At 35.0% G+C, this 21475-nt stretch overlaps 1 protein-coding gene across 1 annotated transcript; it reads right to left on the reverse strand.

Moving 5' to 3' along the window:
• Positions 1-1075: 1075 nt before the first annotated feature.
• LOC109157649 (CCR4-NOT transcription complex subunit 1) lies at positions 1076-19919 on the reverse strand. Its single transcript, XM_019305503.1, has 51 exons — positions 19580-19919; positions 18675-18972; positions 18306-18534; positions 17407-17746; positions 17206-17319; positions 16480-16608; positions 16185-16376; positions 15899-16093; positions 15486-15623; positions 15251-15370; positions 14912-15165; positions 14461-14564; positions 14035-14129; positions 13701-13940; positions 12937-13137; positions 12765-12843; positions 12573-12640; positions 12032-12177; positions 11791-11899; positions 11542-11688; positions 11380-11427; positions 11177-11305; positions 10843-11082; positions 10633-10764; positions 10452-10537; positions 10242-10347; positions 9981-10076; positions 9640-9792; positions 8694-8867; positions 8373-8608; positions 8125-8242; positions 7915-8040; positions 7293-7337; positions 7019-7096; positions 6801-6917; positions 6324-6450; positions 6154-6254; positions 5912-6052; positions 5739-5819; positions 4721-4867; positions 4509-4634; positions 4341-4388; positions 4124-4270; positions 3972-4033; positions 3643-3796; positions 3343-3534; positions 3154-3258; positions 2826-2960; positions 2478-2720; positions 2165-2266; positions 1076-1471 (listed from the first exon to the last, which is right to left on the reverse strand). The coding sequence occupies exons 1-51, from the start codon at positions 19676-19678 to the stop codon at positions 1322-1324; spliced, it is 7242 nt and encodes a 2413-aa protein (XP_019161048.1). The 5' UTR covers positions 19679-19919; the 3' UTR covers positions 1076-1321.
• Between the last annotated feature and the right edge of the window lie 1556 nt (positions 19920-21475).

The raw sequence follows: 21475 nt of genomic DNA on the forward strand, positions 1-21475 counted from the left end.
TCTCAACCATTTATCCCAAATTGGCACATTTGTCATTTGCACCTTTCTATATGTATTTTTCTGTTATTGTAAAATGGAATAAGGTGCAAATAGACTAATCAACTAAATATGAAAGTACAAGGGAAATTATGTTGTTGAACCGTGTCCACCTTGCAAGATGGACATGGTTCCAAAACTATTCATAATTATGAATATATCATTCAAAAATTATGAACATAGAGTTGTGAACATAATTATGAATATAGAGATTCAATAATTGTGAATATAAAGTTCAAAAATTATGAATATATAGTTTTATAATTATGAATATATACTTCAATAATTATGAACATAGAGTTCTGTAATTGTGAATATAAAATTCAATAATTATGATTATGAAATTCAAAAATTATGAATATATCTTTATAATTATGAACATATAGTATAGTAATTATAAACATAGAGTTCATTAATTGTGAACAAAATAAAGTAACCTGTTATTTGGTACAATTGCATCATTTTACAATTTTTCCTAATTGAGTGGTTAATTGCATTTTCTTCGTGGCAGCCTTACTCCTTTATCATCCATTCTGTCAAAGCAATGAAAGAACCACTCATATCTTCACCCGAACCCTCCCATATCATCCATCCATTTACAAACTTAAAAGTTCGAAATAATTATTAACCTAATTATTTTTTAAACCCTTAATCAATGATGAGGCTGATAACAACTGAAAGAGTAATTATATATGAACTCCCATCTTGTATTCTCTATAATATGACATGCCTTGATTACTTTTTTAATAGGGAATCATAATCCATTTCTTTTTTTTTTTTTCCTCCAATCAAATGTGAACACAAGTAAGAATAAAAGATGGGAATAAGATTTTGAAAGTCCATGAAGTATTTTTTTTTTTGACTGAAATCAATCTTAAAAAGTAGCCCAATTCTCATTTAAACAAAACCAATCATGAAATGACTAGTTCTATTAGAACAAGAGATGGCTTTTTTCTGAATTACAAATGTAAAGACATCTAAGATTGTCCTTATTTTGTTGTTATTATTATGTAGCACTGTCCTAAAAATAGTAAAAAGATGTCAATAAAATTATAGTTCAATTCATTCATAATCTAATGTTACAACAATGTTTTAAAAATCTTTTCATGTACGGAAAAAGTAGCCAACTTATCTACACTACACTACAACTAGCTGGCTGCAAAACAAAAGTTACATATGCAATAATCAGATACGAAATTGAAGTGATGGTGATTGAACTAGCTAAGTAGCAAAAGACTGTACGTTGTTAATGTAAACACACAAAGACACAGCAGGATACATGGAATTAGTGCATGTTGTCGGGAATCCCACCAGAAACCACACTGTCATCTACTGGCTTAGGGCCCCCACATGACCTCGAAACTGATTCAAAAAGTTTCTCGATTTCAGGTGCGCACCTAGTAAATGATCTGCTCCAGAAGTTATATCGAGGATTCTGCCAAAAGAAAATATAAGTGAGCATTAAGCATGGTTGAAAAAATCGCTAGGCGCCCTCTAGGCACCTGGGAACCGCCTAGGCGGGCGCCTAGAGCGATTAATCGGCGCCTAGGTGGCCGACCGCCTAGCGCCTAGGCGCGATTTTTGCAACACTGGCATTAAGAGCCCGTGAAGACTGAAGATAATAATACATCCCATTCCCAAGCTAGTTGCTATGGAATTCATATCAATGTGTCTTGTCTACCTATTCCATGTAATAAAACTGATAAATGGGCACCCATCTATGTTTATATGGACACATTTACAGTTCAGACCGACCATTTAATGGATTCAATAAATTGGTGAATGGATCAACCCATTGTGAACCATCCCAAAGCCTAGTTGGATGACGATGGTAACCCCATAACCCTTTTGAGTGAGAGTAAACCCCGACTTCTGGACCCTAGCCGGCAAAGGACCACAAGGAAGTAAACCAGTCATAGCCAACCGGTTCAAACCAAGGGAGCAAGGATTTGAACTTGTGACCTTGTGGTTACAAGTGTGGATCTCTTGCCATCTTGGATGGGGTTACCCCTAATTGCCCATATGTTAAAGAGGCCATAAACTTTTGCAAAGGCACAAACAAAATCAATAGAGGACACCAAAACTTTGAGTGAATTAATTTTACTTGGCACAATATCACAAGCATTACCTTTATGAGCTCGATGAAAGTGATAAGAAGTCCCCATGGATGAGGTCGGTTGACAATTAGGCGCTCCAATAGGACTCTCGTGATCTGTTCTTGGATTACTTCCTGCTTGATGTACCAATATATAAAATTCACAAATTAAGAACAGGAATTGATTTTAGAACTTTCTATGATAATAGAATGCCTACATCTGCTAAGGTGAACCTAGCAGATTCAATTGCAATTCAATTCATCATCAAACACAAAGAAGATCAAATCAGAAGAAACATTTAACCATTAAATTCTCAGGGAAAAAAGAAGTGAGGCTAAAACACACCTGATTTGATTCTGAAAAGAGGTAGAGGAGAATGAAGGAGAAGTAATGCGTGTGGTTGTTTGGATAACGCAATTGGTTAGCAACAGCGTTCAAGAAGAGGTAACGCCCCTCAGTATCCAAGTCCATTATAAATGACTGAAATATATCCAGAGCAGCACCCACCAAATAAACAGGATATGAAACACCACTACTTGCCATCGACTGTGAATGAGCAGCTGTTCTTGCCTGCAGCTGCTGTATAGCCTAAAGGAACGTGATTCAACAATTACACGATGAAAAGAAAAGATTAAACATGATATAGTGATAAGAGAATTTCCAGAAACTGTAGTATGTATCATATGTACATACCAGCATCCCAACATAAAGTACAAGGGAGTTTATGAGAGGGACATTATAACGAGTCCCAGCACGGGCAGACTCAGTGGGAGAGAGTAACACTTTTTGCTTCAACTCAGTAAGAAACAGAGACCCCTGTTGCCTTGTCTGTATAGTGATCCATGCAAGAACAGAATTAATGAGAACAATGAAGATAGTTTTCATATAAATAGAGACAAAGAAAAGGTTTGAGCGATTGCAAAAGTGACTTTAGAGAGGAGAAACTCAAGAGCAGTATTCCCCTCATTTGAAAAGTACATCCAAATTGAAGAATGATGAAATTATTCTCTTTTAGATCTACCTTCAAGTATTCATCTATATCACTCTTTATCTGCTTTGTTTTAAGAGCAGCATCAACCTCGGAAAGAATGCGTGGGGATTGACTGATCTCTGCAAGTAGATCAATCTAAAAGCAAACAAAAGAGGTTTATTTTCCAAACTCAGAATGATTAGAGCAATTGTTAGCGAGGATTTTTTGTTGAATCATCACCTTTAAGTTGGGAGTGGAAGGATCAGGTAGCCTCATGTTGCGAGGGAATGCACTAAGAATAATATTTCGCATCTGTATGCAGCTCGGAGGGATAACATCACAGAAGCTGAAATGATAGTCACAAAGGAACTCTGGATAGTCATGCAGAAGAACCAACAACACCCTGAGCGTCCCTTTATATAGGAAATGAACCTACAATAAAATTTAGGAAGAAAAGAGAGGAGGATGTTAAGACGGAACTGTATGAAAGCAATAAAATGTGAAATAACTCTTAAATAAATCCATTCAACAAAGACGAACCGCTTCTCCAAGTTCAGCATTCCTCAGAAATGGCTCCATGAACTGGAAAAGATCCACCAATAACCGCTGAAAATAAGGCCACCCTTTCTGAGCATTTGCAGTGAGTAATTTTGGCATGAAACTCCTATGACTAACAAGCTCGAGCCATGCAAAGCTGAAAGAAAATCCTCAAGTAAGCAAAAGAATGAAAGATAAAGTGTTTGTAGTGGAAAATATTATAGAAAGAAAAGCAACAAAATATCAACCCAACAATGTATCTAAATCTCTATCCTGGAAGTAAATATGGATTTGAAAGAACAATGGTACTTATATAATGGAAGAAGACAAACCTGAATCCTGGAACCTTGAGGGGTTGAAGAGCATGGAAAGCATTTGCTAAAGCAGTCAAAACCTGAAAACAAAAATACATACAAAAATAATAAATGAATACAACAGTTAAGGAACCACCAACATCAGCAATGAAGAGATCCTGAGAACCCACCTGAAAGTTTGCACCGTCAAAAACAGGTTCTAATGAACAGAAATCCAAGAGCCAATTAATAAATAGCCTGAAATATGGTCTGGGATTAAAGGATATCTTCTTCTCTTCTGAATCTTTCTGGATAAACTTTACTGTTACAGCAAGGACCTGTCATGGAAATCATGAGCTTTACATATCTAAGACAAAACAACTAAACTTTCATACACAGATTTCATACCTTAGGCAAAAGAGAAAGTTTACTGACTCCTTGATCCACAGGATAAAACTACCACAAAAGAGAGCCCAAGAAGTTTAATCAAACACAAATACTAACAGGTCGTCGAATAAAGATAATATCTATTGAAAAGCTAAACAATGGTAAGAGAGAGAGATAAACAATACCAACCTTCAAAACAGAATACACCAGTTTGGCATAGATATCAATAGCAAGGAATGACAGAGGTACTAGATGTGACTGAGAAGGACCTGAACTAATAACCTCAGATGATAAGCAGTGTGATACAGAAAGTTCCTGGAGAGGAAAGCATAGTTAGCTCATCTAAAAAGCTTCATATTTCTCACTTTGAATCATGAAAAAGAAAGACACTGAGAATTAACCATGAGCAGGCGGAAAAAACGATCTGATGCATCATCCCCTTTTAATAGGCCACTTTGGTGTAGTTGTATAACATAGTGTGCATATGCAGACTCACTTGCTCCAGGAAGTTCACATATTCGGTACCATTCAGCAAACAGCATGGAGACCTAGAAGAGCCAAGAATGAAAAGAGGCAGTGGCACCAAATAAATAAATTATAAGAGAGATGGGTATTTCTAAATTTTAACTAAGATGGAAATATAATATATTATTAAAGATTATAGGGCTCCTTTCCGTTTGGTTGTAGAATAATGTGGCTGCCCATTTACTTAAATGCACCCCCCCCCCCCAATACACTGTAGAACCCTTACATAGCCACCATTTCACTTTGGAAGGGATTGGAGAGAAACAGAGAGTTACGGGCAAGAGAAGAGAAGAAGAGTGAGGTTGGGTTCCTCCTCCCATTCCCACCAAGCTTGAATCTTTGGATTATTTGGGTAGGTAAGTCCAACCCCTTTCACTCTATTTGTGTTGGGTTTATCATTGGAGTCCAAAGATTGGTGTTTGATTAATAGAGCTTTTGGCAAGAAGTATTTGGGTGAGCTAAATAGCTAAGATTTAGAAGATTTAATGTAAGTTATTAACCCTTCTCCGTTCATTTTGTAAAACCCATTATTATATTTGAAATCTCTACTTTGAATATCCATTGTAGGTTTGATATGAACTAATTATATTTTGGGCATTCGATATAATATGATTTGTGAACTATTTATATGATTATTAAAGTGTCCAATATAAGTGCTTTTTTAAAGGACTTGAGAATGTTTGGTCAGGCTTCGTATTATCACAGTTAATGCCATTGCAGGGTCATGTCCCGGAGGTGGGGTGTGACACATGGCACCATGAGATGAGCAACAACAGAAGGAAATGCTGATTGAAACAAAATTATCAGAACCTACTCCTTGTCTAGTTTTATTATATAACACTTATAAAACTGAAAGTAGAATCAGACAACTAAGCAGATATGTAAGAAAAATACCTGTTCACGAAATCCAGCAGGGTCAGGCTCAACAGAATCAGAGCCTGTGTCATCTCTACCAGCTTGAAGAAGCACAGAAGCCTATCGCAAAATGAACACAGACATCAGTTTTTTAAAGAAGTTGGTAATACACTAAGGCACTAAGCGGAGTAAAAATAGCCATTTTGGAAAACCTTTTTGTCTTTAGGTTGTTGTTTCATATTATCCTCCTTCCCGCTCGTAAAACCAGACAAAGCAGAAGCATTAACAGAAGGATTTTTAGCTATCTCAACCAGCTGCCGTAATGACTCAGGAGAACCAGGCCTAGCAGCAAGCTGCAGATTTCAAAATATTCAAAATCCAGTACATTAAGACCAATGCTGTGTCTGGAAAAAAAAATAAAGAAATAAATAAATAATAAAGAGTAAGAGCTTGCCTTTGCAAGTGCATCCAGAAGATTTTGTAGCTCAGATATGACTCTGGAATCACTCATCACCAAAGTTTGTATGAGAGATATGGCAAACTCAGTTGCAGGCTCTGCGCATCATAAGCAAACAATTAGAAATGCTAAAAGCAAATATCAGTAAAAAGTTATTGGCCACATACTATTTCTTCCTGCATCAATAAGTTTTGCCATATGAACATTGTACTCGGCTAGGTTCAGTAGTTCGCTCCGTATCAGACCAACAGTAATGTCTTTGTTGAACTTCCGCTCCTCATCAGAGTAAGTCACCTGCCAAAAAAACATATATAATTTTAATCAACAGAATTTTAAAATTCAGTGATGATGGAAAGGACAGCGTGAGACTAGACTGCAAATCTTTTACCATATTAGCCACTACCCACCCAAACGAAAATTACTAATAATAAATCAAAAGGGGGAGAGAAATAGAGAATTCAAGGGTAAGACATTACGAGACAATGAAATATGATTTGAAGATGATACTTCCTTCAGTACCCTCAAAAAGTGGTACATCATTATACATTAGTATATAACATGATAAGAATATGTGTGTCGACTATATGTGTATAAAAAATAAAAATAAAAATAAAAAATCAAGTAAAGATATTTCAGCAACATACCCAACTAGTCAACTCCTTAACAACAAGCTTGCTGACATCGCGGATAGCCGCCAGAATAGCAAGATGAGCATTTACACGCACAGTATTTGACGCATTCTCATACAATCCCTTGAACACCTTAAAAAAGATGAGGACACCTCAAATCAGGTGTACAAAATATTAACTCTACATTAAACCTGATGAATACAATTCTACCCTAAAGCTGGTGAATAACACACCTTTTGAGCCACTGCCAAGGCTGCCTCATCTCGACTAATGCACCTGAGAATTATTGCAGGAACTTCCGCAATAATACCCTGTCAAAAGAGCCATATAATTACATGCAATCACATCCTGATGAAGTTTGGAGAAGCAATTTCTAAAAGCAGAATAATAAATGATAATAAAAATAACAATGTGGATGCTGTAATTTGAAGCAATTCCATTTTTTTATAATTAAAAGAATTCAATTTATTCTGAATTAGTCCACAAAAAGAAAGGCAATGGGAATACCTGAATTTCTGCTTCTTTAGCGTCAGTAGATACCAGATTTTCAAGCTGTAGAATAAACACAAATGGTCAAATTAGATAAAAGCAAGGAATATAAAATATAAAATATAAAATATAAAATATAAAATATCAATAATAGTCAAATCAGTAGACACCACCATCCTATTCTTACATTCTTCAAAGTCAGTCAAGTTTATGCATGGGTGAAATTGTTGATTTATACTAAAATTTACATCATAAGAAGTTTATAGTAAAAGAAACTGAGACAATTATATAGACTATGTTGACTTGACTTATTTTACCACCTCGAAAACGCACCTAACACAAACCGCCCAATAGGAGCGTAGGACAAAAACAAAATGAAAATAGCTGTCTTCCTCCAATATATTGTGCAAGTAATTAGAATTCATTAGGGATAAACAAAAAAAAAAAAAAAAAAAAAAAAAAAAAAAAAAAACATTTTATAGAGCCAAATATTTGGAGCCAACAACAAAATCAGATATCTATCAAGGATAAGATCAGAACCATGGGTGAACAAGGAATACCATCTGATAATCCAAAAGTGTAATTTATCATTATGGGCAAAATACACACACACAGATAAAATAAAACAGAAGTACTGAACCTTCTCTGAAACAATCTGGTATTTATCCAGAGCATCGCCTGTGTTCAAAAGTGGCTCTGAAATACTACTTCCATGACGCTCAGAGGTTGGTGTTGAATTTGGTGGCTGTACAGAGAGACCTGGCTCCTGCAAGAAGCAGTTGCATATTTACATGCAAGACTCCAAAGTACAAAGATCACTGATCACCATGCATAAAATAAGCTAAACTACCTTTACAACATTAGACTGTTCAACAGGCTGCAATTCAGCTGTAGATGCTGAAGATAATGGAGCAATAGTTTCATTTTCAAAACCGCCATCACCCATTCCATTGTTAGGTGAGGAAGCACTACAATATAAACAGATAAAAAGAGGCATTAACAATAAAAAAAATTCAAAATTGTTCTTTGGAGGACACATACAGAACAAAAGACGGCCAATAAAAAGATTCTAAATTAAGTTTGTAAAGCAAAAACCACCTATGAAGCTGAGATGAACTTGTATCTATTTCTTCTGATACAATATCCAAAGGCTGTGGAACAGAACTAATTCCTGCATTAACAAGGCCAGCCGAGTAAATTGCAGGGTTCATTTGCCCAGAGCCAGCCACATAAGCCCGAGACAGACCACTGCTACTTGGTGAAGGAGAAGGACCAACAGGCAAAGTATTTGAGCTTTGTCCCGATTGATTTTGCAGAGGTAAGCGAACAAAATCCTGTAGACAGAATTGAATGTAACTTGACATAAATATTAATTAGTGTCAATACAGAATCAAATAAGGCTAAGGACATCGTATGTGCCTCATAAACTCGCTGTTGAGAATGGGATAAACGGCCAGGTTTAGGACGAAGTGCTTCAGGTAAAACTCCCATGTGTCCTGGAGTATAGACACCTGAATCAAAGAATGTGGGTCCGTCTCTATGCTTCCTTATAGCAAGCTGTTGAGCAATGGTTTCATCAATAGTTTGTATTGCCTGCATACAGTGGAATGATAAACCACATATGAGATCAACAACTCAACATTAAAGACAAAGTACAGGGTAACAGATTTAAAACCTTAAGATTCAGTATGTTAAACCACAGTGAGGTTTAAGCTCTCACAAAGTAAAAGCAGATCATATGTTATTGTGTAAAAGAACCCTCCAAGCTATGAAAAAGGTTATCTTATGTAGCATCTAAGTTCACCACTAATTTGAACCCTAGAACACAAGCTAAATTCTCACTCTATATAACTTTAAAAGTTAGTTTTGAATTGCCCAATGCGAGAGAAATTGTTCATAGTAATAATGTAACATAACAAACATGAGCACAAAAACCTAAAAAAAGGCAAGAGAAAGAAATATGACAGAAGTACATGATGGGCGAGTAACACTTTACAAAATCTATGCATACAGAGTCCAATCTCTAGAGCTCTTTCCTGTTCAGTTTTGGAGCCTATAGAATTTTCACACAAATACACAAGTACTACTGACTCTGTTACAATGCAGTATCAGTCCATCTACTTTTTCAACCTACTGAAGCACAAAGAGTCAATATCACCTCCACTGAGGCTCGATCCCACAACCTCCCATATGGGAGAGCAACTTGATGCCACTAGACCACAAGGTCCTTAACGGACAAGATGCTAATATAGGAGGAGGAGGAGGGGGGGGGGGGGGGGTCGGAAAGTGATTGATCATGAAGTGAATATGGATACATCAAGAGTGACATCATTTAAAAGTAAAAGCAACCCAAGCTAGAAAAGACCTTCTCTGTTGCAGCTTGCTCAATCAACGCACAACCAAGGTCAAGGTTGTCATTAGTCACTAGTTGTACAGCTTGTTCAAGGAGCTCACTAGAAATACTTAATCCCTGAAGTGTACTCCGTAGCTGGCTCGATATTGAACCACGTAAAGGTTCCTAAAGGTCATAAAAACATTTGTCATACTTATCAGAAACCAAATTATGCATGGTAACTATCAAGCAGAACAATAACTAAAATAGTAATAAAGAATTTAAAAATAAAATAAAAATAAAAACCCGAAAACCAAAAAAAAAAAAAAAAAAAAAAAAAAAAAAAAAAAAAAACAGCAAAGAAATTTGGTTACCTTGCATGTCACATGAGCTAGACTTCCTGCTAAACTAGCAACCATCAGATGTGCAGCATTACGTATACGGGTCTCATCTGACTCCATGGCATAGTCCTGCCAATAAAATTAATCTATGGATTCAGCAGAGGAAGACAGGACCTTTACAGCAATTTAAGTAAAGACACAGTATATAGGCAAAAAAAAAAAAAGTAAAGACACAGTATATTTAGGGAAAAGGGAAGGCGTGATGTAATTAGATGAAGGGTTTCTTCTTAAAACCTTCAAAACAAGTTCCTTCGTTGTCTGAGTAGCTATAGAAACACTGCGGTGCACAATGCTGGTAACTATCTCTTTTATAGCTCTATCCATGGCAATGGGAAGCACACTGCAGCAAGGAAAATAACAAATACTTAAGAACAAGTTAATAACTAACAGGACAAACAAATAAAGTAATTCCATTATGGCTGAGTTCCAATATGCGCTTCGGACCTTTGAAAATGCACATGCATGCCCAGAGCACGAAGTCTTGGGTTGATGATAACTTGCTGTTCAATATTAGAGGTAGGTGTAGGAAGCTACAGCAACAGTTGGAACATTTCATTAATTTATATCCAGTTCTATCAAAACAAACTTACTACAAAATTAATTACAAATGCAGCTGCCAAAATACCTGACTAACAGAAAACGGTGTCTGCCCTGGTATGATACCTTGACCAGAAGGAATTTGATGCTGATCTACTAAAGCTACTAGCTTCTCTTCCTCCATAAGTGTTGCAGAAGGAAGATGGAGTGGAGCAGCATACTGGATCACCATGTGTAAAAAGTTATTGCTAATGGTAATAGCTAAAGTGAAATAGTGGTACAAAAAAGAAGCATATACCTGAGATAATATACGTGAGTGACCACCAGGATGAGATGATGTGGCAGCTTCAAGTGGTAGTTCAACCTGATTAAGAGTAGACACAAGTCCTGATTTGACATCGGTAACAATCTGGGATTGAGAAGACCCAGCATCTTTATTTGAGAAATCAGGATTTCCTTCTACTTCTCTAACCCTGTCTTTAAGAAGTGATGTTGGTGCAACATCCTTCAAATCCACACCAAGGTTTTTGAACAGCACCTGAAATGCAAAAAGAACGAAGGGAAAAACAAGTATTAAGACAATCCAAGAGACAGTATATGTGTAAAAAAAAAGCTAGCATACATATAAATACCTCAATATCAAACTTGAGGTTCATTTTTAAGTTTGGCATTGCATATATCTCAGCAAGTAATCCAAGTATACCCATGGTCCACGGATTAGGAGGTTGGTATGCTAGACTGCTTTGACATGGTTCCAATATCTGCAACAAGCAATGACAATATAAAATATCATAGAACACAAGATAAATAACAAGTACAAGGATATTCCAGAAACCTTTGAGGTGAACGGAATAACTGCAATCATTAGCCCTTTTTCATAAGCCTGCAAGAAAAACAATAGCTCAACACATTGAATACAAGAAAAGGCCTCCAGATGTAGTGGGAACCAAAATGTAATGTCAAAAGAACTCCAAAAGCTACATTTTAAAAAATCAACCTCTATGATCAAAGACTTGGGATCAATCTCCCTAGCACGTAAAACTTGATTCCTGCCAATTGTTATCTTCCCTAGCCAACTTCCTAGATTTTTTAGCAATGAACGCTCTTCCGAACTCGACTTTATAAGTTCAGATCCTAACAGGACCTGAAAATTAAAGAATAATAATAATAAATAAATAAATAAGATATAACCTATAGTTTTAACTTTTCTAATAGGGAGCATTTGTCGTATGAGTAGACAATGAACCTTGCAGTTTTCATACGTTGCTTGGACAACTTCCTTGTACAGAGCCTTTGAATTCACCTTGTCTAGGAACTTCAAGTATAAGTCATGAAAATTTTGCTCAATACTCGCTCTATGCAAGCAGAGATTAAACAGAAAACCAAATAAAACAACAAACAGGTGAGAAAGTTTCAAAATGGCTACAATGATCTATACATGATAGCATTATAAAGTAAATTAAAGAACCAAATATTTAACTTCTCACCTTTTCATCACCATATACTGAGCAAACCAGGGGTAGTACTGCTCTTTTAAAATTTCAGAAAACTCTTTTGCTTTAGCATCAACATTTTGAATAGCCAAATTATTGATGATAAATGAGACTTTATCCTGGACTTCTGAAGCTGGAGCCTGTAAAGAGATTAATGAATGCATATATTAGTTTAGTCAGCATTAGAGGAAAAAAAGGATAAATTGCGACTCCAACTTTATAAAAAGTTACAAACTTCACATTGTTAGATCACAGTCAACATGCACACACTTGACTGCTGCCAAGATACACAATTTATAGCAGAACACAGTAGCAGCATCGGCATAGCAATACACAAAACAAAACACCTTTCTATATGAAGGCCTTCTTACAATGAGGAAACATCAGGTTAGTGGAGTAGCAATGACTTTCTAATAAATATAAATAAGCAATTAGTATACTAATTCACCTTGGGAAGATCAGAATTCCTTTATTCAAGGTTAAACAATAGTAATCCATAGCTAGACAAAACTGACACAAATTGACAAACACTTACCTCTATAGGTGTTTCTCTTCTCTCAGCAGCAGCAACAAGTGTTTCAATATTTAATGCTGACCCAAACCCTATAAAAAAAGAATCAGCTTAAACACCAAAAGCTACAAACTAGATGTTTGCAGAAATATAATTACGGATACCCATAATAGTATAATGTAAAACAGTAATGAACTTAGAATAAGTAATGTGTACTTGTTGAGTTTGTTCGATTTGGGCGAGTAAAACCGGGGGATGAAGTGTGCGCTGCTGCAGAATTGAGTGCACTCTGTGACTGTATTTTAGGAAATGACAAAATGCAAAAGTAAATATTAAAATTGGCAAACTCTACCGAACTATAAATAAACATATAGAAATAAGCACAGGCCTTTGGAATATTAGATGCATCACTTGAAGGAACACCCACTGCTTGACTTGTGGAGGACAAAGTTTTCATGTGGCTAGGAATAGTTGAAATTTTCCTCTCATCTAAGGTACTCTGCTGTCTCGGCGGGAGCTGAACTGGAGGTGCTAATTGCAAGCCTGATGGTTGGGAGCTAATAGGTCCAGTCAATGCAAATGTGGAACTCTGCATTAAAGATATTAAGTACTTTCAGTTCACATAAGTTGTGAACAAAATGGCCAGACTGAATTGATTTTGATCCATAAATGCACACCCCAATTGATTTAGTTTGAATTTAAGCAATCGAAACAAACAAATTACAAATACAAAGATAGCAAGGATTTCAGCCATTCTTCTTGGAGTAAAGCAGGCTAGAGTAACACAGGTATAGACTCAATCAACGAAAAAAATATTTTCTTAATCCAACATAATAAATTTCAAGCTAAACTACAAAACTACCAGTTGACTCAGTTGGCATCCAAGTTGCCCCACCCCAAGTTAACCCCTTGCACTGTAATTAAAGGGCATGGCATTCTCTAATGAAAAAATATGGTTTTGTAGACAAACATGGAAGCAAGGCAGCATCTGGAAGATTTTATAGTTGTGCATGAGATAATTATAGGATCCCACAAAATATCACCATCTCTTTGTCAAATTCTTCATGCATTCAAACCATTAAATGATACAGGAGACTAATCCCCACGCAAGCCCAATAATAACAATAAAAATAAAAACAATAATATATTCACCTCCACATTTGATGTTGAAGACTGGATAATTCCATGAAACTGATCAGCAACAGCATTATTGCCTATGTCAGACTCAGAATGTGCAGAGGATATTCTTGCAAGTGCCCGTTCAATGTATAGAACAATATCCAAATGATTTACACGGAGATGAGATATTTGTAAGATGTGATTGCAGTATTGTGGCCACTCAATCAAACGTTCCCGAAACTGATCCAGAGCCTTAGTGCCAAAAGAAAACATCTGTGTATAGAGAGCCATCAGCAATATGAAGTCTACACAAACAGTTGAACCACCTCATTAAAAAATAAAATTGAAGAAACAAATAAAATGATACTTTTGAATCAGCAGGTTTTCGCAAAGCATCCAAGACGGCCCGCAAGGCAATTCCAAGAGTAAGATGAGTTACAAGCTGATGCTTGATAAGGGATCCTGAAAATTTTGGAACAATGAACTAAGCACAATAACTTATAGTCACCTTTTCACAGAGGAATTCAATTTCCTGAAATGGTCACTTCTGGCAATGATATAATGAAGTAAAAATTATGTTAAAAACAATCATGCATACATAACAAAAGGTTAACATCTACCAGGATGTTAATTATCTACCATCGCACCATAGTACAGATATACAAATTATCTTCAATTCCATTGAACAGCCAACGATATAAAAGTGACTAACTCCACCCATGCCAATTTAGGCAAAACAATGCCCAACTGGCTTATATATATAGAACCTCCAAGAAGATACAGAAATGCTCACCAAACAGAACTGCAGCAATGGTAAGCTGTTTGTCAGGATATTTTGAGAAGAATTTATATTCCTCAAAAAGATTAGCAATCATAAACTCAAAAACTGCTTGTTCCCTGCAAGCAAAAATAAAGGTTAGACATTATAGTGTATGCTTTGATCAATTACTGATCATTCCCAGCATGTACACGCAATTGAAATCATTTCCCCATTCCCTAGGAAAAAATCTGTACAAAATATATTTAACATTACATACACATCTTCCTACCCCAGACCGCATTATGTGAAAGCATTACACGCTAACTCCAATTTTTTCTCTTTACAGAGTTTGAGAAGTACACTTTGATAACAACATGCGAACAAAAATTATAGAAATTATACCCAATAAAATATTATGACAGAATTAGGCATTAAAGAGTAGTAATTTGACAACAGGTGGAATAGCATTAGAAAAGTAGAAAACCTTTTATCAGAAGATTCTTTGAAGCGAGCAAGCATTTGAATAATTGACTCAACCGAGCGTTCCTCATGAAACATTTGTTGGAAATATGAGTTTACTTCTGCTTCAATGTCATCAGCATGAGCATCTGAAGTTGACGAATTAGAAGCACCAACAGTCTTAAGCCTTGGGTTAGAATTCACGTATGTCATATTTATCTTCTCCAATTCGTCAGATAAGTAATGAGAGGAAATTAACCCAGTATGAGACTGAAGCAGCTGGACATAACAGGGAAATGGATTAGATGAACACTAATGAAGGGCACAATTGTTAATTAATTAGTCCAACACCTAAACCCAAAACCTTAATGAACATGGTAGAAGCTTCCATATAAATATTCAACAGTGTGTTAGGGAGATGAAAGCAGTTAGTTGAAATATCTTGAACGCCAAGCTGAACCTCCTTTAGAAACTTTAGGCATTCCTATAAGTAGCAAGACAAATTTCAGCCCAACAGTCAAGATTCTCACATTACAAACAGGAATAATGCAGAAATCAGAGAATATGAAAGTGAAACTCAATTTAACAAGAGAAACTACCTCATAAAACTTATCTTTATATGTACTTAAGTTGGTATTCAACCATTTATCAAGATCTATGAGTCCTTTCATAGAGGCTACAGCAGCAAGTCTAATACCAACATTGGAAGGAAGCATATCCAATACTGGTGAAAGAATCTGCATTAAAAAGGAATTTGGTCAATGCAAGATATATTATCTTTCATTCCATGTTGTTGGCAGAGGGGGATAAAAGAGAGGGAAGAGGGCAAATGGGGAATGTTAGGCACAGATTGTTTAAGTTTTCATTTGAAAGAAAAGTCTCCAACCACAGGATGTGACTGTTCATTATCTAGAAGAAGAAAAATAATGAACATTTATATTACAAGAAAACCATTTTATATTATAAGAAAAACAATGTACCTAAAACTTTTCAATTTGAAATTAACTCAAACCTTTAATTCTTGGCAGGCCTCCAAAACTCTGCTAATATTGTCCGCATCAATTGTTACAGCATCCACAAAACCCCTAACCAAAATGCTTGGATTGACATGCCATAAATAATGAATCATACCCATCCCTGGAGCATTTCTCAGTATCATAGGGAAAACTGTTGAAGAAATTTCATGCTGAAGGAGATTATACACCGTCTGCATTCGGTATAACAAGATTGCTATTCAGTGTCAATACAGAAAACAATGAAAAGGATTCACAAGATACATTGTGTTTTAAGACCAGTACATTGATGTGTGACAAGCCAAGAAGTAAAAGTTCGGGGCAGTGCGTAAGAGGGTGCTCAAGAATGGATCGAACAGAATTTGCATGTCCCCTCTCAGCAAGCTGGCACAACACTTCCAGAAGATCAAGACACAACCAAGCATGGTTTGAATGTCCATGTTGAAACTTATGGTCATTCACGGCATCAACATAGGCCTGCTCATAAAGTGATCACAGTTCAAACTTCAGATCAGCCAAACAACCCCCGCCCCCCCCCCCCCCAAAAAAAAAAAAAAGATACTAAATGAAAGAAACATACCATTTGCCTCCCAGAATGAGCAAAGGTAAATACTTCTGGAGGAGCCACTACAGCATGACTAAGAAATGATAACTGCCCCTCAGAATTTTTCCAGATAGAGCCACAGACAGCTTGTAGAGGGAAGGGATCCTAAGCAACAAATACAAATTAAACTACAAAACTGGCATCTAGAACATGGTAGTCACCCACTTATTCTAAACAAGCAGGGTGAATATTAGTAAGTAAAGACAAAACCGCACCCACTCATTAGTTTAAAAAATAACAAACAACAGCACCATGATTAATAATAAATCTACAAGTTAAAGTCCAATTTGCACTAGTCTAAAGAAACCCTTTTTGCCATAAATCTAACATCTTCTTTCCTTTTCAGCTTATCACACTATATTTAATATAAAAAAAATGATTTATCAAATTTTTTAAATCTTGAAATTTGATTAAGGAGGAAAAGTAAGTCGGTAATCATAAAAACTTCTTTGTTTAACTTGAAATTTTGAAATCCTAATTTTATTTGATTTTAAAGCACATATCAAGAATAATGATAACTAAGTTTTAAACTTCTAATAGTATTTCTATTTTAACATAATACTATAAATGTTTTAGGTCTTATTATTGAGTGTACATTCTCCCCACTGACCCCAATTTCTGGCACTGCAAACTGTATATGCAGCCAAACATCCACGTCCTAAAGTGAACATGGTAAGGCAAAGTTAAATTTGACATACATACCTGGCATGCACATTTATACATGGACATAAGAAAGGCAAAAGCTGGTTCATTAAGGACATAAAACCCTTCATGATCTAGATTTTTCATAACAGTACCCCAATTTAGCCCAGGTGCCTGTGCAAATCAATAAGAATTAGCAAACAAAACACAGAATACACACCCTATAATTGATGAATATATAAAAGAAACAAGTAAACTCACTAGCTCCTTGATTGCATCAATAAGTACATCACCATTCCAAGAACTTGGTGATGGTAAATCATACACAGTGGTACTCCCAAGAGCAGCTCGGAATGTTGAAAATATATTCTGATTATCCTCCAGACCGGAGTAGGTACGAACAATCATTCCAAGTATCCTTGCAACAGTAATTTCAGTCAATGGTAAGAAAAGAGATAAGATTTCCTTGCATTGCAAGGCATTAGCTGTGCATCCATAACCCAACTCCTTCATTGTATCAGCCATGCTCATTTCCTTTTCCATTTCCATTAAAAGCGCATCAAAATCATCTTCACTTTCTTCATTAAAATCATCAAAGTTCCTACAGCAAATAAAATTATAAAAAGATATGCAACAGTTATAACTGAGTTGGAAAACTAGAGTTCAAAATTAATACACACATATATTATGATTATGATGATGATGCCATGATGGTAATAACAACAACAACAATAATAATAATAATAGTAATAATAATAATAATAATAATAATAATAATAATAATAATAATAGTAATAATAATAATAATAATAATAATAATATTATTATTATTATTATTAGTATTATTGTAGTAATAACTAAATTGGAAAACTATAGTTAAATCGGAAAACTATAATTAAAGAAAAAAATATATACATATACATGTGTGTGTATGTAATGTTATAATATGGAGTTAAAATTCCTATTATTAAGAAATAATAATAACAGTCCAAGACTCTATATAAGAGTTCTTAAGTTCAATTCCCATTCACTCCATTCCCCTCAGATGCACCAAAACTAATAAATAATAATAATAATAATAATAATAATAATAATAATAATGAAAATAATAATACTGAAAATAACAGTAACAAGAAGAAGTCAATATCAGCAAAAAATACCTCCAAAAGTTGACTTCACGAAGTTCATCAGAAAGCAATGGGGATAAAATGAATTGGGATCCTCCTTTTGATTGGACAAGAGAGAGCATGTGCATAAACAAATCTACATGCTTAGAAAGGCCTTCAGATTGATTAATCAACAATAGAATGCTCTGAATGTGTTCCACAGAATCAAAAGACATTTGATTTGAACATAATTCCACAATCTGACCCATGCAGTAGCTTTTCCCTGAAATATATTAATAGGTTCCATATTGGAATATAAAGCATCAGTACTTTGTGTATCTAGCTGTCATTATATTCGATAGAATAAAGCAACATTGATCTGAGCATAAGTTTCTCAGTAGTGATGGGTTAAAAAGAGCTTACCACACATTTTTACATCAGCATTCTCAGAATCAGACAAAGCAAGACCAACTTCAATTTTCTCAGATACTGACAAGCGTAATGCATTACACAGATTTTCCAGGAACTCCTCATTAATTGTAACACCTCTTATGGACACACAGAAAACAGTGCTGAAACTGGGTTTATCCAAGATATACTTGAAAATTGAAGCATAAACTGCATCGAATTGCATATTCTTCAGGTCTTTTCCATAAATACTCAGGTGATCAAAGATGGTTCCAAGCAGCAGTATTCTTCCCTCAATTCCATATGTTGCAAACTGCAGTTAAATAGGCTAAATCAGCTAACTGATGCATAAAAGTCATGCCCACTAAATTCTTAACCCTTCAGGATTTCAAAAAAAAAAACATGTTTATGAAAGGGTTTCATAAGATTAAATACTAAGCTTTCAATTGTGTGCTTTGTTTAAGTGCCTGACCCAGCAATTGCATTCCAAATCTATAATTTTGGCTCTTTTAATAGCCAAGACCCTAAGCAAAGAGAAGTGTGTCAATGGATGCTACCAACCCTCAAAAGTTGCAAATACACCCTAATTCCATAATAACCACCACTCTCTCCCAAGTAACAAGCTAAACCATCAGTGGTGAGACAAAGATATCTCACAACCCACATCCACAAAGACTGGACATCAGTGGTGAGACAACTTAAATAAATAAACAAAATTAAGGGTTCAACAATGCCCACACAATCAAACAATAATTAAGGATCCCAAAGCTACAATCTTTAATAACGTACAAATAGCACAAGAAAGGAGAAATTGAGTGACAGCATAAATACGCGCGTTGACATGAATACGCAAAATCCATCCACAGACTCGAACGTATCGATACATACAGCGATAGACAAATGGAAAGTAAGTATATAACCTGGCAGAGCTCCTGGAAGACCGAGTCAGAGTTGGAATCCTTTAAGCTCTGCAGCAAATACCGAATCTGGGACGAAGTGGTCGAAGCGAACGGAATCATCGCGAAGAACTGAGCCTAGAGTTCTTCTTTTCTTATTGGGGATTTTGTGAGTAAGAATAAACAAACAGAGCAAAGTGAGATCGAAATGGCTTCAGAGGTTTGATAGCGAAGATCGAACTGACAAGGGATTGGAGACGATGAGAGAAACGTTAAAACGGGGCACGATAGGGTTTTTATGTGTGTTGAGCACTTAAGCCTACGTTGTTTGCTACTGTCAGTCTCTCTCTTCCCTTTTTCTCTTTTCTGCATTTGTTTTTGCCAATAATTCTTTTTGGGTACAATTGTTTTATTTATATACATTATTAGCCCATGTATTATTTATATCTAAATTTTAGCCCTAACTTTTTCCATAATTTCTCATAGGAAAATGTGTCCATTTACCCTCAAATTTAACAAATAGTGTAATTAAGTTTCTTAATTTAAAAACAAAAAAAAAAAGTTTCTTAATTTTAAAAAAAATAAATAAAAATTGCAATGAGATGCCATAATTTGACAAAATAGTGTAATTAGTTCATAATTGTAACCGTGCAAAAATAAAATTTACAAGTCTTAACGTATTCAAATATAGCAAGTTTTGATAAAGGGAAAATTGCATCTTTGGTCCCTGAGTTATACTCAAGTTCCGACTCAATCCCTGAGTTATGACCGTATGCATTTTTAGTCCCTCAGTTATTAACGAAGTGGCGCATTTAGTCCCCGACCGTTAAAATTGACGGAAAAATTAAAAAATATTTAAAATTTGAGGGTTAAAGTAGAAAATTCACATTTTATTCTCCTTCTTATATCAAAACAACTTTCACAACATTATTTTCACTTCTTAGCCTCTTATTTCAAGATTGTTCAGTTCTAAAAACATTTCAATAACTTTAGTATGACTTGTTAGGAACCTGACTCTTGTATAACAAACTTAAGACTTAGCACAAACAAAGAAACATTTGATCATTGTCTCCAGACGTGTAAAACACACTATCCTATCAACTTTCAATTTTCAATTTTCAATTTTCTTTACTAAGCAACAAAATTATAAAACCAGAACTTTTGAGATACAAAATGATGTCAAATTTTTCAAGTTGCTTTTATGAGAAATTCACCAACGGAATAACTTGAGATTTTTAGTATGTAAAATTTTTCATATGCAGTAGTTTAGTCAATAATTGTTTTTAGAAGTTACAAAAGTTTTTTAAATTTTCATAAGTGAGTCTTAGGATCCTCATTCATTACTCTGATTTTAATAAAACAGAGGAGGTGATATATATATATATATATATATATATATATATATATATATATATATATATATATATATATATATAGGGATGCACTCAGGTGCGAATAAGTGCCCAGGAAGGAATATGCGAACGAATCAGCGCGCGACACGTGTCCAGATCTAATAACTTAAAAAACGCGGTGGCATTTTCGTAAATAATTGAACATCGAAGTGCAAGTAAAATCACTTACAAATGCACCCACTTTCACCTATAAGTGCATGTAATTTTACCTTGTTAGCATTTCCAGGTGAAAATTATATATATATATATATATATATATATATATATATATATATATATAATTTTCATATATTGTTAGGATATACGATTCTTTAAGTTAATGCAGTGCTTACGAAAGAATTTTACGTACTAAAAATCTCAAGTTACTCCCTTGGTGAATTTGTCATAAAAATAACCTGAGAAATTTTATATCTTCTTGTATTTCAAAAGTTACGGTTTGATTATCATTATGTTTAGTATTATGGGAAATCAAAAACTTTTAGGATGATGTGTTTAACATGGTTGAAGA

This window comes from Ipomoea nil, unplaced genomic scaffold, assembly GCF_001879475.1.
Source record: "Ipomoea nil cultivar Tokyo-kokei standard unplaced genomic scaffold, Asagao_1.1 scaffold2791, whole genome shotgun sequence".
Lineage (NCBI taxonomy): Eukaryota > Viridiplantae > Streptophyta > Magnoliopsida > Solanales > Convolvulaceae > Ipomoea > Ipomoea nil.

What these genes read in the sequence shown, in the direction of transcription:
- LOC109157649 (XM_019305503.1), bottom strand. Translation starts at nt 19,678, where the DNA reads ATGATTCCGTTCGCTTCGACCACTTCGTCCCAGATTCGGTATTTGCTG. An exon ending in CTCATTCTGGGAGGCAAATG is followed by an intron (nt 16,377 to 16,479) that starts GTATGTTTCTTT and finishes CTTTATGAGCAG; the next exon opens with GCCTATGTTGATGCCGTGAA. An exon ending in CTGCTGGATTTCGTGAACAG is followed by an intron (nt 4,868 to 5,738) that starts GTATTTTTCTTA and finishes TGGCTCTTCTAG; the next exon opens with GTCTCCATGCTGTTTGCTGA.